Source organism: Mus pahari, chromosome 1 (assembly GCF_900095145.1).
Source record: "Mus pahari chromosome 1, PAHARI_EIJ_v1.1, whole genome shotgun sequence".
NCBI classification, from domain to species: domain Eukaryota; kingdom Metazoa; phylum Chordata; class Mammalia; order Rodentia; family Muridae; genus Mus; species Mus pahari.
In genome coordinates, this window is record NC_034590.1 from 18,120,766 (window position 1) to 18,135,941 (window position 15,176).

Sequence of the window (15,176 nt, forward strand, 5' to 3'; positions counted from 1 at the left end):
TCTAAAGAACGAACGAACGAACGAACGAACGAACGAACGAACACACACACACACACACACACACACACACACACACGAGAGACAGAGAGAGAGAGAGAGAGAGAGAGAGAGACAGAGAGAGACAGAGAGACAGAGAGAGAGACAGAGACAGACACATTTCTTACTGGGCAGTGGTGGTGCATGCCTTTAATCCCAGCACTTGGGAGGCAGAGGCAGGTGTATTTCTAAATTGGAGGCCAACCTGGTCTATAGAGTGAGTACCAGGACAGCCAGGGCTACACAGAGAAACCCTGTCTTGAATTCCCCGCCTCCCCTTACAAAAAAAGACATTTCTTGGGAAAAGCTTTACCCACAATATTCTTACCATATCTACAAAATCTAAAATTTAATTACGAATAGATTGAACTAATTTAGAACTTTATTTACAATTATTAAAATTACTGGGCAGCATACCTATGCTAAATCCATTTCCATTAACAATGAGGAATAACCTGGTTGTGGCTGTGAATCCTACAATCTGAGCACTAAAAAGTGGGAGGCGGAGGACCCCCAGCCAGTATGGGCTGCCTATTTAAAAAAAGAAAAAGAAAAAAGAAAAAAGACCGTCTCAAAACACAAACGAGAGTCACGCCTGTAATCCCAGACCTCAGGAGACTGAAGGCAGCCCGGGTGTGAGATCCACCTCAAAAGCCATAGGGTCAGGGAAGTGGCTCAGCAGAGTGCTCGCACAAGACCTGGGGTCCTTCCCTAGCATGAAACAACCAGGGCGTGCACTCAAGAGGTGGGGCATCAGGAACTCAAAGCCATCCTTAGTTATATAACCAAGGTCAAAGCCAGTCAGTCTAGGCTACATGACACGCTGTATCCAAAAGAAAGGAAAAAAAAAGAAGAAGAAAGAAGGAAATCCTGGTGAGAGGACTAGAGATGGCTGAGCGGAGAAGAGGCCTTGCTGTGCAAGCATGAGGGCCTAGATTTGGATGCCAGCCCATCATCCTCACCACACCACCATCAGGCACAGCAAGGTGCAGGCCTCTAAGGCCAGTGCTGCTGGGGAGGAAGAAAGGGTCAGTGCAAAGTCTGGCTGCCAGCCTAGGTCCAGGGTCAGAAGAGACCCTGACTCAGAGATACAAAACACTGCGTGCCACAAAGCAGGAGACCCAGCATCCAGTCTCTGCCCCTGTCAACAAGTTCTCATACGACACACAGGTATACCAGGGCTGGGCGTGGCGGCTCACTCCTTCAACCTCAGCACTTAGGATCCGGACTCAATAACAAACTCTACACACACACACACACACACACACACACACACACACACACACACACACATGGTGGGGTGGGAAGAGAGGGAGAGAAGAACCCGAGCCCTCAAATAGGCAAGAGAAAGTTACGGCTGCTGTAACACCCCTTCCCCAGGCATTTCAGCTGAAATATCACACAACGAACCAGCAGGTCAGGTGGGTTTGGGTGTTGTTGTTTTTTGTTTTTAAAGATTTATTTATTAAAAGATTTATTTATTATATGTAAGTACACTGTAGCTGTTATATGTAAGTACACTGTAGCTGTTATATGTAAGTACACTGTAGCTGTCTTCAGACACTAAACTCAGATCGTGTTAAGGATGGATGTGAGCCACCATGTGGTTGCTGGGATTTGAACTCTGCACCTTTGAAAGAGCAGTCAGGTACTCTTACCCACTGAGCCATCTCACCAGCCCAGGGGTGTTGTTTTTCGAGTCAGGGTTTCTCTCTGTAGCCCTGGCTGTCCTAGAACTCCCTTTGTAGACCAGGCTAGCCTCGAACTCGGATATTCACCTTGCCTCTGCTTTCCAAGTGTCAGTATTAAATCCAAGCCCAGCTCTAACACAAAATTTCAAAACCAGATCACCCAGTGCCCTACAGTCCCACTCGTACAAAGTCCAGAGGCAAGAAGAGATCACATGGCTAGCGTTAGTATACAGGCACAATTTTCTCAAGGGACAACGGAAAGTTCTACAACCAGATAGCAGAGATCGTCACCAGACGGCTGACATAAGAGCTTGACTGTGGAGGACTCACACACATGGCTCCAGAAGGCCCCAGCAACCCCTACAACAGAGAAACTCCCAGGGCCTCTAGACTCAGCGCATCAGCCCTGGGCACACCTCAGTGCTCAGGGAGACTGCCGACCAACTGTAAAACAGGGTGAGGCAAGCCTACTAGACTATTCTTTAAATAAATACAAAGTAAAATTACTTTTATTTACGTACATGGGTGCATGTGCACAGGTATAGGTCAGGGGACAACTGGCGAGAGGTTAACTCTCTCCCATCTTGTGGGTTCTGGGGGTTAAACCTAAGACCCTCAGGAAATAAAACAACTGGGCAGCTTGCTTAACACATAACAGGCCTTAGGCCCAGCACAGCAAAAAGAATCAGAACCCTTACAACCAGGCAGACCTAACAGACACAGCTGGCTGACACCGGAAACAGGAAACGTGGGAGGCAGGTCACCTGGGAGGGTCTCAGGAGTTCTGCAGGAAGGAACAGTCTGGGTCCAGGTGTCCACAGAAACTCACCGGCCCACATCGGCCCCGTGACACCCCCCCCCCTTAGTCCCTATAGCACCCTCCACTGGCCCCACCTTTGCCTTTTGGCTGGAGGTGGCTTAGCCATGAGCATGGGTGACACAGGTGTTGAGACAGAGAAGCCTCAGAAACTCACCGTGCCTGTGGCTGGCCGGTCTATCTGGATCTCCACCACCTCACCTTCAATGATCTCGGTCTCCTCCCTGGTGGGACAGACAGCACAGTCTGGGTCAGACTGACCAGGGCGATGGGCAAGCAGAGTGGATCTCCTACAGGATACTCACTTGATCCGGACACCAATGGAACGGCGGAAGGCTTGCGTTAGAGCCTCAGTCTTGCTCATCTCCAGAGAAAAGATCTCACTGCCTGCGATGGCTGTGAATGGTGTGTCGGGGCCCAGTGCCTGGGCCATGCCTATGGGAACAAGAGGTCAGGCAGTTGTGGCTGCTGGCCCCAGGTCCCTGACACAGTGGTGGCCCATGTTTCCAGACATCCTCTAAACCATTCATGCCTCCATCCCATGCCTGGCCCTCCCATGCCCGGCCCTACGAGCCATTTAGCGCCCGAATCCTGTACTCTTCTGTCTTAGTCATCTTGGAGGCAGGGTGACATGGCCCCATCCCTAGGTGAGCGCCACTTCTGACCTGATTCCTGGTGGGACCTTGGCTCTCCCCACCTGGTCCCACAGTCTCAGCAGAGGCAGGAGTGAGACAATGGGCAGGTCAGGAGAGTCTCAGGGGCAGCTGTGACCCTAAGTCACCCGTGGACTGTCACAGAGAAGGCTGGCTGCCAAGCCCCGTGTCCACCCTCTATCTCTCTCTTTTTTTTAATATATCTTTTTTTTTAAAGATTTATTTATTTATTATATGTAAGTACACTGTAGCAGACTTCAGACACTCCAGAAGAGGGAGTCAGTTCTTGTTACAGATGGTTGTGAGCCACCATGTGGTTGCTGGGATTTGAACTCTGGACCTTCGGAAGAGCAGTCGGGTGCTCTTACCCACTGAGCCATCTCTCCAGCCCCCACCCTCTCTCTTATTCTCAGAATGAGAAAGAGCCAAAGTAAAAATTACAAAACAATGCAGGACGCAGCGGTGCACACCTCTGATCCCAGCACTTGGGAGGCAGAGCCCACAGAGACTACATAAACACCTGTCTCCAGAAACCCCAAGACAAAAACGGCCTCTGCAGCTCCACACACTAGAACTAGAGATGCAAGGCACATGGCTTCCCTACAGCAGCTTCAAGGGATGCATGAGTGAGCGGCAACTCCTTCCTGCCCGATGACTGGAGCACAGGGGGAAGGAGGACACTTAGCAGCCTGCTCGGTGACCCTAACATGGAAGCTGGTGTACAAGACAGGAGACCCCACATAATGCTAAGTAGCCCTAGACAGCTACTTCCTGATGCTTCTATGTGACTGTCAAACATAGCTAGCCTGTCCCTGACCTCTAGAGGAGGGATTCACTGGCACAGAGAAAAATGTCTGCCCCTTGAGGCCTCTTACCCATGGCAATGGCTGTCTTCCCAGTGCCTGGCTGGCCTGCAATGAGGACGGCCCGCCCTGCAATCTTCCCTTCTCGGATCATCTCCAGCACCACGCCAGCTGCACGCCGGGCAGCTAGCTGTCCCACCATGCCCTGGGAAGCCTGGAGGGGGGGGAAGGTGAGGGGACATGAAGGTGACTGGTCGCAGAGCCACCACATCCTAGCACACACCCTGTCTGCTGGAGAACAAAACAGTACTGATTTTCTCTTCTTTCTGAGATAGGGTCTCACTCTGTAGGCCAGGCTGGCCTTGAACTCCCGGCAGAGGTGGTTCAGTGTGGAATCCAGAAGCCTGAAGACCTGCCTGGCAGGGACAGCCCACATGCCCAGCCCCATGGCTCTACCTGTCTTGGCTCCAGGGCATCATCCAGTCCCAGCCCCCGGATGTGGGAATGAGCGCCTGTGTGGAGGAAGGGAAGAAGAATTACAGCTGGTTCTAGGCAGCACTGGGTAGCTGCTGAGCTCAGCCACCCAGCTGAGCCACTCAGCAGCTCTCTTGGTCAAACGAAGGCAGGAAAATGCCAGAATTGGTTACGTGCGTGGTATCCAAGAGCTGGACAATGCTACCAAGGCCCCAGGCACAGGGCCAGGAACTAACGGACGGCACTGTGGGAAGACGCAGGTACTTGGCACTCGGGTGCTGCTTTCCCACACTGCACTGACGAGCCAGAGCTCGCTGCTTCCACTCTCCCAGTCCCGGGCCCAGCTACAGGGATGCAGAGACAGGTTAGGGCCGAGCCCAGAGGCCATCCAGGGAGAGGTGAGGACAGCATCCTGGTACAGCAGCAGCCAGTGGCTCTACCATAAACCTCAAAGGGCACAGGTACCAGACCCACCACCCCCCGCCACCATGACACTGCACTCTTACAGTGAGCTGTGTCCCTTCTGGAAGACATGAGATTTAGCAAGCACAGGGACTGCATGAGACCTTGGGTTCTAACTCAAATTCAAGTGAGAGGGTGCTTCGTTTCAAAACAAGTAGAATTCCGAGCTGGGCATGGTGGTGCACGCCTTTAATCCCAGCACTCGGGAGGCAGAGGCAGGTGGATTTCTGAGTTCGAGGCCAGCCTGGTCTACAAAGTGAGTTCCAGGACANTTCTGAGTTCGAGGCCAGCCTGGTCTACAAAGTGAGTTCCAGGACAGCCAGGGCTATACAGAGAAACCCTGTCTCAAAAAACCAAAAAAAAAAAAAAAAAAAAAAAAGGAGAATTCCTCAGCCAGGCACAGGGGTACGTGCCTGTGATCACAGCACTTTGGGAGGAGGAGTTAAAAATCATCCTTAGCTACACAGTAAGTTCAGGGCCAGCCTACAGCAGACTGCCTGGAGAAGAAAAACAAGGCCAGGCACGGTGGTGCACAGCACTCAGAAGGCAGAGGCAAGGGGATCTCTGCGAGTTCGAAGCCAATCTGGTCTACACAGGCAGCTCTACTTAGACTAGCTAAACAGAAAGATCAGCGTCCACCAAGAGCCCCACAGTCCTCTAGTGTGCCCTGCCCTGCCCTGCCCACCTTGCTGCAGGTGGTAAGTGACGCTTGCTACACAGCTGCTCCAAGAACTGGTCTCCTCAATGGGGATAGGGTGACTGACTCTCTACCTCCCGAGGTCACAGGAGACTTCCAGCACCACCACTCATGAATCTGATGGCTTGGGGCCTGAGGCACACCAGGAATGAGGAAGGCCTGATGCACCCTCAGACAGTATGTGACCAACGCGCACTTGTGTGCTGGACACATGATTCCCATGTTCCTCCAAGTTCAGAAACCCCAGGGAGGCCTGCTAGGCGCATGGCAGCACAGCCTGGGACTAAGGCCCCACCGCATCTTTGTCTGTCTGGGCACTTAGCAGTAGTGTCTCCCCTGGTCCTGACCCTGCTGCTCACTCACCGATTCGCTCGATTCTTGTCACATCTCGGATCTCAGGGACTTTGGTGGTGGCTGCCTGCAGGTGAGGACAATGACATGTAAGAAGGTTCCCAGATTTCACAGTTTCATCTGCTCCCTCAAGGTCCTGCTGCAACCAGGCCCCCTAGCCCCCGCCACCCTCTGGGTCATCAATCACTAATGGCAGTGATCAGCCCCACCATGGGGCCCAGGGAGACAGGCTGCGTGTCACCCCCCACAGCCCTGGCGCAGAGAGGAGGAAACTGTCTTGTCCCCAAACTGAACTCTGTGAAGATGGCAGGGAGACTCACAGAGCAGTGCTCTGGCCACCAGTAGGCACCTACATGTCTCACCAAGGGGACAGTCCACACCTTTCTGGCCCACCTTGGACTCCATGTCGAGGTTCAACACACGCTAGAGTGCTGAGCTCATTCAGTGAACATATCCAAGGGCCTCCTGAAGAAGCAGCTAGCACTGCCTCCCCCCACAGGGAGAGACACGAGTAAACACCTCCCGGAATGTTTGAGGCCCTGGAATCCCCACAGAGCGAGCACGCCAATGTGTACCACAGCCAAAGGCCACCCACAACCATGTGTCTGGTGACCAATGAGTGGACAAACACCATACGGTCTATTCATATATAGAATATTACTCAGGCAGGAAAAAGAACGAAGCTCTGACACTGACACACCCAGACAGACCACTGAGAGGTACTGAGTGAGTGGGCTCCCCACATAAGAAAGATTGCATGTGGGGGCTGAAGAGAAGAGTGGAGTACTCCTGGACGTTCTTCCTTCCAGGGGACCTAGGATAAACTGCTTGCACACATGTGGTGGCTCACGACTGACTCTAACTCTGGTTCCTGGAGATCCAACACCCTCTTCTGGCCTTCGCAGTCATGGATGTACCCGGAGGGAAAACACCCATACACAGAAAACATGAACGAACAAACCCTCCGTGTGGAAGGATTCTTCCCCCCCCCCCCCCAAACAGGGTTTCTCTGTAACCCTGACTGTCCTGGAACTCAGTCTGCAGACCAGGCTGGGCTCGAACTCACAAATATGCCTATGCCTGCCTTTGCCTCCCAAGTGCTGGGATTAAAGGTGTGTGCCAGCACGCCCGGCTGAATAATTCTTATATGAAGTATCCAAAAGAGACGCCAGAAATGCAAAGTAGGCTAGTGGTTGCCAAAGGCTCAGGGAGGGAGGTGTGGGGACACTGAAGGGTGCCTGCTAGGACACATGTCTGCAGCCACTGGAGAGACTGAGTCAGGAGGAGTGCCTCGAGTCTGGGGCTAGCCCAAGCTAAAGGGTGAAAACAAGAGACCAATAAATCCAGGCGGTGGACCCTTGAACATCTTGTCCTATTTTTTTCGAACCTGAGAAACCACAAAGCTAAATGGCCCTCAACCCCAGCTCAGGATGGCTCCTCCCGGGACAAGGCCTTCCGGGATAGTCCACGGCCCAGGACTGTTTACTGCCTGTCTCTTGCTGTGGGAGCCTTCACTGCCCTCTCTTTGTAGGATGCTGGGTGGACTGCAGGAGCATGAGACCCCCAAACTACTGTTACACACAGGCCCTTCACGAGGCAAGCAAAGGACAGCCCTTCCTCACCATGGTAACAGCAACAGACGCCACTGACCTCCCTACAACTCACCTGGGCCCAACACCAGAATCAAGGACACCACAAGGCCACAAGATTTCTTCACTGGGAGGTCTGGGGAGCTAGTGGCAGGCACAATATGCTGGGTCTTACTTCCTGGGCTTTATTTGCTCACTGTAACATTCAAATAACTGCGATGGCACAGATACATGCCCTAAGTGGGGTTCTGGAAAAATAGTCTCTGGATAAGACTCCATGCTCTGAACTGGGACTTTCTCTTCCTCACGGTCACACTCCTGGCTCCAGACACACTTTCCTGTCTACGTGACCTGTGCTCTCAAGCACACAACACAACTTCCCACTTACTAATCGTCCCCAGACATCAGGGTAACAGTCTCAGTCCTTCCAGGACACTGGGACCAGACTTTGGAACCGGTCACTGACTACATCAAGAGGTAGAGGAAATGTCTAGAACACACTGTGGGATGAACCACGACTCTGCCACTCCAGGCTCTGGCCATTCTACTCATTGACAGAGAAATCTGAGTGTCTACACGACTCTTCCATCAGACCCAGGATTCTGTCTGTTGTTGGTTTTTCTTCGAGACAGGGTTTCTCTATGTAACCCCTGGCTGTCCTGGAACAAGCTCTGTAGACCAGACTGGTCTCAGACTCACAGTGATCCACCTGCTTCTGCCACCCAAGTGCAGGGACTAGAGGCTTGCACTACCATGCCTGACATCTAGGATTCTGAATACATTGTTGCCTTCTCTATCAGCTTCTAAAGCCACAATGAAGCTCCTTCCTCAGTGGTCATCACACTTCCTCCACATCCAGGCGTCCAGGTCCAGCCCCTTCCATTAGGTCCGGGCATCCTCCTCAGCCCTCCTCCCTCCTCCCCAGTCCTCCTCCTCCAAACCAGGCCTCATCCACTGTGATCTTCCCTCAGACCCAGGGATTCAGGCTCTAGCCCTCCTACCTCAAACACAAAGGTGCACACCCAGCCTGCTTCCCTCAGACCCTGGTACTTCTCCTCCCAACACTTGCCATGGATCCATGTGTCCTCCCAAGCCCTCCTTGAGAACCAGGCGACTCCCTCAGCCCTCTTCCTTCAGATTCACGCATTCTCCTCTGCTCTCTTCCCTTAGACACATGCATTCTCCTCAGTATCCATGGCTCAGACCCGGTGTCCTCAGCATCCTCCCTCCGACTCGGGAGGGAGGTACTCCCCAGACCTCCTCCGTCAAACCGGGCGTCTTCCTTATCACTCCTCCCTCAGATCCAAGAGTCCTCTCCAGCTCCCCCCTTCAGACTCCCTAAGAAGGGTCACTGTCGGTCCTCCACATGCACCCAACACTTACCACGGTTGCCATGATGCACACCAACCGCCAATGCCTCAGCGGAAACGGAAATGGGCTAGGAGCGCGGTCTTCGTCCTCTCTAGGCTCCCGGTCATCCAGTCATCTCTATGGCCCATAAAATATGCAAAACTGGCCTAGGGGGCGTACACTAGGCCGCGCCCAACCCGCGAGGCTAAATTGGAGAGCGGGTGTTCTGAATCCCGGGTGGGTTCCTGACGTCTCTTGCTCCTCCTCCTCTTACCTAGCCTCCTCCCCCTTCCTTCCCCTCCGCCCTGCAACTGCTAAGTCCGATTGCAAAATTCTCAACACATTTTGTAGCAACCACACGTCCTCCACGATCCCTTCCCTCTCTGGCCAACCTTCCTCACCAAATTGGGCCTGCAGCCGAGATTGACAGTTCTATTCACCAATCACTTCCATGCTGCGTAGCAACAAGCCTCGCCCCCTGCAGCTCCCCTGGAGGCTCTGGCCAAGGAAATTGGAGTCCATCCGCCAATAAGAAGACGCAGTAGCCCCCGGCCCCCAGCCGCCGACCAATCGTGCTAGACCAGCAGGGTGGGCAGTGCCTCCTGGCGGCCACGAGGCTTCACTGCAGCTGCCCGCCGGATTCTGCGTCGCCGCTCACCCTACCTGAGTCGGAGCGCTCTGGGGCGGGGGTGCGGTCGTGCAATAGGAAGCGGAGCGCCTTGCAAGCTTCCCCTGGGACACCCGCTAACTCGACCGGTCACCAAGTCTGGTGCATTCCCAGCCGATCTCTCGGGTTTCCATTTTTGGTACTCGAAGTCCCCTGCCCGCAGTAGCCATGCCTCTCAGCCGCAGTCTCTCTATGTCCTCGCTTCCAGGATTGGAAGACTGGGAGGATGAATTCGACCCGGAGAACGCAGTGCTGTTCGAGGTGGCCTGGGAGGTGGCCAACAAGGGTGAGAACGTCAGCGCTGGTTCCTTGACCAAGAAGGGCAGGCGAGGATGGGGCCCCGAAACTCCGATTCAGAGGGAGAAAGAGCTACGTGGAGGACTCTTGGGTCCTGGGAAAAGCGCCTGTGACTTCTGTGTCCTTGTGAAGGGGCCGGAGTAGGCGTCCTAGGCCCTGGGGGGAAGGGACAAGAGACTACTCTTAAGATGGAAGGAGGCTTCAGGTTCTGCAATCTAGGGAAGAGGGCACTCAGGGAAAGATTCCTGGGGCTTGGAGGGAGGTTTTCGAGGGCCGAGAGACCTGAGATCTAAAAGGGGAAGGACTTAATGCATCTAAGCCCAAGGAACACTGGAGCTTTTGGGTCTGTGGTCCAGAGGACGTGACTGTGGAGTCGGGGTGCTCCTAAAGGTTGGGATTCATGGATTTTTCAGGAATCATAGCGCATCTGACCCCGTGTAAAGCCAAGAGGGGCTTGGAGACTCAAATTCTTAGATCCAAGTGGGGAAGAGTTGGGAGCTTGAATGTCGAGTTTGAAGGAGCCCAGGGCCTAAGCCCTGGCTTCCTATGTAGTGAGGTGCCTCCGTGTGGACTGGGGAAGCTGGAAGTCCCTCGGATGGGAGGAGCCCACCCACAGCCCGGAGTCGTATGGATGGGTGTCTGAGACCACTAGCGTCTTGCTTGTGAGAAGGCTGGCCTGGGAATCCCCAGCAGCTGGGCTTTGTGGATCTGAACGGTTCCTTTTCTGGATCCTAGGGAAAAAGAGACTAGGTCTCTCAGCATGTTGGGAGATGGCAGGGTACTGGTTTCAGGAGAGGAGGCTAAGGACCCAGATTCCTAAATCTGAGGTGGGGTCACGGGAGGAGCAGGGCCCAGCATTCCCTGTGTCCCTGCTCAGGGCTAGCATCTTTAGGGGCCCCTGAAGGTGTGGAATAGTAAGTCAAGCTTCCCTTAGGTCACTGGGTAGCTGGATAGGGCCGTGTACCCTTCTTCCCATTGCATCTTTAGAGCTTGGTTGGGTACTTCCTGCTCCTAATTCTCTAAAGACTAAGAGTGCTTCCCGTCTCATGACCAGGAGTCTAACTGGAGCCCGCTCCTCCCTCAGTGTCCTGATTTCAGTCCCTTCTCTCCATAAACCCAAGAGGGCTATCCTTAGGTTTGCTTTTCCATGACCCCTAACCTCCAGCCCTGACCTCCTCTGATCCCCAAGTATGGGTTCCTGTTCATCTTCTACCCCAACACTACCCACGTACATCCCGTTGCCTGCCAGGTCTCAAAGCTATGGACCAATGGTGGGGTTGTCTGTCCTTTTGCACTTTGGCCCACAGTGGGTGGCATCTACACTGTGCTGCAGACGAAGGCGAAGGTGACAGGGGATGAATGGGGTGACAACTACTATCTGGTGGGACCATACACGGAGCAGGGTGTGAGGACGCAGGTAGAGCTCCTGGAGCCCCCAACTCCGGAACTGAAGAGGACTTTGGATTCCATGAACAGCAAGGGTTGTAAGGTGGGACACAGCACTACGGGGGTGGGGTGGGGGGTGGGTAGGAACTGCCAGCAGGGGCCCTAGCAACAGGTGAAGAGAAGGTGGAAAGGAAGCAGGAGGCGGAGTCAGCACTTTCCCAGCAGGCCTAGGGAAGAAAGTGACTGACAGGTCTAGGATCTGGTGAAGGAGGCCAGTGGGTACCGGATGTCAGAAAGGCCAGACGGATGGAGATGAATCTCAGCTGAGACCCTCAGACCCAGAGACTAGAAACAAGCTAGAGCTAGGCAGAAAGATAGCCAAAGCTATGCGTTCTGTGCACACCTGCAATCCCAGCACTACGGAGGCCTAGGAAGGAGTTTCTAAGCCAGTCGGGACCACAAGAAGGCTCTGTCTCACAGTAAATAAAATAAAATAAAGACGAGTAGCCAGGCAGGCAAGAAGATGGAATAGAGATGAAGAGAGGAGAACCGGGGGAAAGAGTCTGAGGTGAGCAGATCCATGAACTAGGAAGGGGCGTGGCTCAGAGGCAGAGCCCCTGCCTAGAATCCCCCAGTAGGGATCTGGGGTTATAGCTCAGGGGTAGAACCCCTGCTTAGCATGGCCTGTGGGTTTCATCCTAAGAACCATAAAGAGAACCCCGCTGGTCCCAGCACTCGGGAGGCAGAGGCAGGTGGATCTGAGTTTGAGAAACTACCGAGTAAGTTCCAGGACGACAGCCAGGGCTAGGCAGAGAAGCCCTGCCCCTCCCCCATCCCCCCAAAGAAAGAAATACAAGGAGAAAGCCAGAAGAGAGGGAAGGTGAGATGGAAGAACCCTAGAAGAGATGCAGATGCGAAGACAAGTGCAGAGGCTCCACCTAGTCACAGCCTGTGTTTAGGGTTGGGTTCCAGCACCCAGTCAGTCCAAACCCTGTCCCTACGGGACCCCAGAGCGGCCACATCCCTCCCCCAGGGCAGCTGTTCCTAATAATAGACCCCCCTCCCAGCAAAAGGGCAGACAACAGCTGGGAGGGGGAGGGGTACTCCAGTGAGGCCCGGGCCAGACGAAGCCAGGTTGGGACAGAGTTAGATCAATGGCCTGGAGCCATACCTGTGGTCTCCGGAGGATAAGGGCTAATGGGGACTGAAATAGAATTATCGAGTTTAAGGAACGTGGCCATAGGTAGGAAAGTACAGTCCTGGCTGATAGATACGTGACCACAGGTGACAAAGCAGGCCAATGGGGAGAGGAGAAAGGTGGTGGGCGGGGTTACAGAGGGCCACAGATGAGGCTGTGGGTGAGGGAACGTGGAACAGCTGAGTTCAGTTACCAGGCAAGGGATGTAAGCCTGCGAGGAATGCGGGCGAGGTCTTCTGAGCCTCCCTTTGCCTCTCCCTCAGGTGTATTTTGGGCGTTGGCTGATCGAGGGGGGACCCCTAGTGGTGCTCCTGGATGTAGGAGCCTCAGCCTGGGCCCTGGAGCGCTGGAAGGGTGAGCTTTGGGACACCTGCAACATCGGGGTACCCTGGTATGACCGCGAGGCCAATGACGCTGTCCTGTTCGGCTTCCTCACCACCTGGTTCCTGGGTGAGGTAGGCCGTACTACAGACCCCACCTCAGCCTTCCTACCCAGACTTGAAACCACCACCACCATCATCATTGTCGTCATCATCATCACCACCACCACCACCACCACCACCACCACCACCACCACCACCACCACCGCTTGGGCCAGAGGGTGGGCTTCCCCTGGGAATTCTGGGAATTGTCCACTCTTTTAATCCCAGGATGAACTCTGAAAGGAGGCTAGCTGCTTTTCTCACAGACCAAAGTGTCACCCTCAATTTCATTTACTCTGCATCCAGGTGTAAACACACTGTGGCATTGTCTCCAGGGAGTCCTTCGAGAAGAGGGTTGGGTCCCGGGAATTCTGGGAATTGCTGTCTAGTTTAATAGCCATTACCTTTAAGCGCTCGGGGTAACTTTTGATACTTAGCAACCTTGAGTTGGTTTCAGAACCAGAAATCTGGGCTTTCCCCAGCCCAAACCTATTTTAGAATTTTTTAAATAAGTTTTTAGGAGACTTAATTGGGATGCCTTGGGACAAACAGGAGCTACACGTTCAAGTAAATCTGGGAGTTTTGGTCCTGTTTTGTGCCCATAAAAATTCTACTACCACTGATTGAAATGCTGAGTCTTAGCCAGGCAGTGGTGGCATGTACCTTTAATCTCAGGAGGTAGAGGCAAGCAGATCCCTGAGTTCAAGGTCAGCCTGGTCTACAAAGTGAGTTCCAGGACAGCCAGTGCTGTTACACAGAGAAATTCTGTCTTGAAAAACCAAAAGAAAAAGGAAAAACAAAAAAAAAAAAATTAAAAGAGTCCCTGCAGTTGTACCAGGGCTTGGGGTGTTGGTCCTTCCAGTTCTGGGTTGCCAGAATTCAGACCTTGCCAAAAAACAAACAAACAAACAATACAAAACAAAACAAAACAAAAAATCCCCATCAACCTCTGGGGACGAGGTCAGCCGGTTGGCCTAACGGGGTTTCAGCCCTTGGTGGGACCGCTGCCAGCTCTGCGTAATGGCGGGCTTACCTCTCCCCTGCTTCGTCGTCCGTGCTGGGATTGCTGCTGGTTCCTTTTGGGCCGTGTGGAAACACAGTGACCCTGTCTCTGTTGCCCCATAGTTCCTGGCCCAGAACGAAGAGAAGCCGTATGTGGTTGCCCACTTCCACGAATGGTTGGCCGGCGTCGGTCTGTGTCTGTGCCGAGCCCGGCGCTTGCCAGTCGCAACCATCTTCACCACTCACGCCACGCTGCTGGGGCGCTACCTGTGTGCTGGCGCTGTGGACTTCTACAACAACCTGGAGAATGTGAGCTGCGAGTGTATTGTGGGACAGCCCAAAGCCCTGGCGGGGAATCGTGTTCCTTAGAGTGCAGGCTCCCAGCCCTTCCACCATCAGATATGGGGGCCTACCCTGGCCTTCCTCCCTCAGACCCGCCTCTCAGAGCGCAGCTGCCAATCCCAACCTCTCTAAGACCCCAGTCCTGTCCCTAGTCTTACCCTGGTCCTTTTAACGCTGACTTTTCTCCCTTCCTACCCAGTTCAATGTAGACAAGGAAGCAGGTGAGCGGCAGATCTATCACCGGTACTGCATGGAGCGTGCAGCGGCTCACTGTGCCCATGTCTTCACTACCGTGTCGCAGATCACCGCGATCGAGGCTCAACACCTCCTCAAGAGGAAACCAGGTAGGGTCTGAGCTGTGGTCCCTACATGTGGCTGAGGTAAGAGGCTCTATGCCACACTCAACACCAATGCCATTTTACTCCAGAGAGTAGAACAACAACTTCCCTAAGTCCTGGTTGAGATGGTAACTAGGAAATGAAGCTGGCTGACTCTGTACCCTGAAGCTATAGTCTCATTCATTCTAAGTTTATGAGTAGCTAATATAAGTGCAAATATGGCAGCTTTATTTTCGAATAAAGTGAACTTAGAGCTAGGTTTATTGATCCGACCTCATGTGCTCCTAAATCTTGGCCGTAGGTCCTGATGAGGGTTGTGATTTTGTGTTGATTTGTTGTAATCGTGTGTGTGTGTGTGTGTGTGTGTGTGTGTGTGTGTGTGTATAGAAACCAGAGGAGAGGGGCTGGTGAGATGGCTCAGTGGTTAAGAGCACCGACTGCTCTTCCAAAGGTCCTGAGTTCAAATCCCAGCAACCACATGGTGGCTCACAACCATCCATAACGAAATCTGATGCCCTCTTCTGGAGTGTCTGAAGACAGCTACAGTGTACTTACTTATAATAAATAAATAAATAAATAAATAAATAAATAAATAAATAAA

At 53.2% G+C, this 15,176-nt stretch overlaps 2 protein-coding genes across 2 annotated transcripts in view; one reads left to right on the top strand and one right to left on the bottom strand.

Annotated features, from left to right (window-relative positions):
• The window catches only part of Ruvbl2 (RuvB like AAA ATPase 2), a 13,990-nt gene extending 4,687 nt beyond the window's left edge, over positions 1–9,303 (bottom strand). Inside the window, exons 1-6 of the mRNA XM_029536889.1 lie at positions 8,957–9,303; positions 5,997–6,051; positions 4,457–4,512; positions 4,073–4,214; positions 2,850–2,979; positions 2,702–2,768 (exon numbers count right to left, since the gene is read on the bottom strand). Of these exons, the coding sequence (XP_029392749.1) occupies positions 2,702–2,768; positions 2,850–2,979; positions 4,073–4,214; positions 4,457–4,512; positions 5,997–6,051; positions 8,957–8,968 (462 nt within the window). The 5' untranslated portion in view covers positions 8,969–9,303. The remainder of the gene's footprint in view (positions 1–2,701; positions 2,769–2,849; positions 2,980–4,072; positions 4,215–4,456; positions 4,513–5,996; positions 6,052–8,956) is intronic.
• A 234-nt stretch (positions 9,304–9,537) lies between these two features.
• Positions 9,538–15,176, top strand: part of Gys1 (glycogen synthase 1) — a 21,349-nt gene continuing 15,710 nt past the window's right edge. The window contains exons 1-5 of the mRNA XM_021213686.2: positions 9,538–9,876; positions 11,195–11,376; positions 12,735–12,926; positions 14,019–14,204; positions 14,437–14,581. Coding sequence (XP_021069345.1) covers positions 9,759–9,876; positions 11,195–11,376; positions 12,735–12,926; positions 14,019–14,204; positions 14,437–14,581 — 823 coding nt within the window. The 5' untranslated portion in view covers positions 9,538–9,758. The remainder of the gene's footprint in view (positions 9,877–11,194; positions 11,377–12,734; positions 12,927–14,018; positions 14,205–14,436; positions 14,582–15,176) is intronic.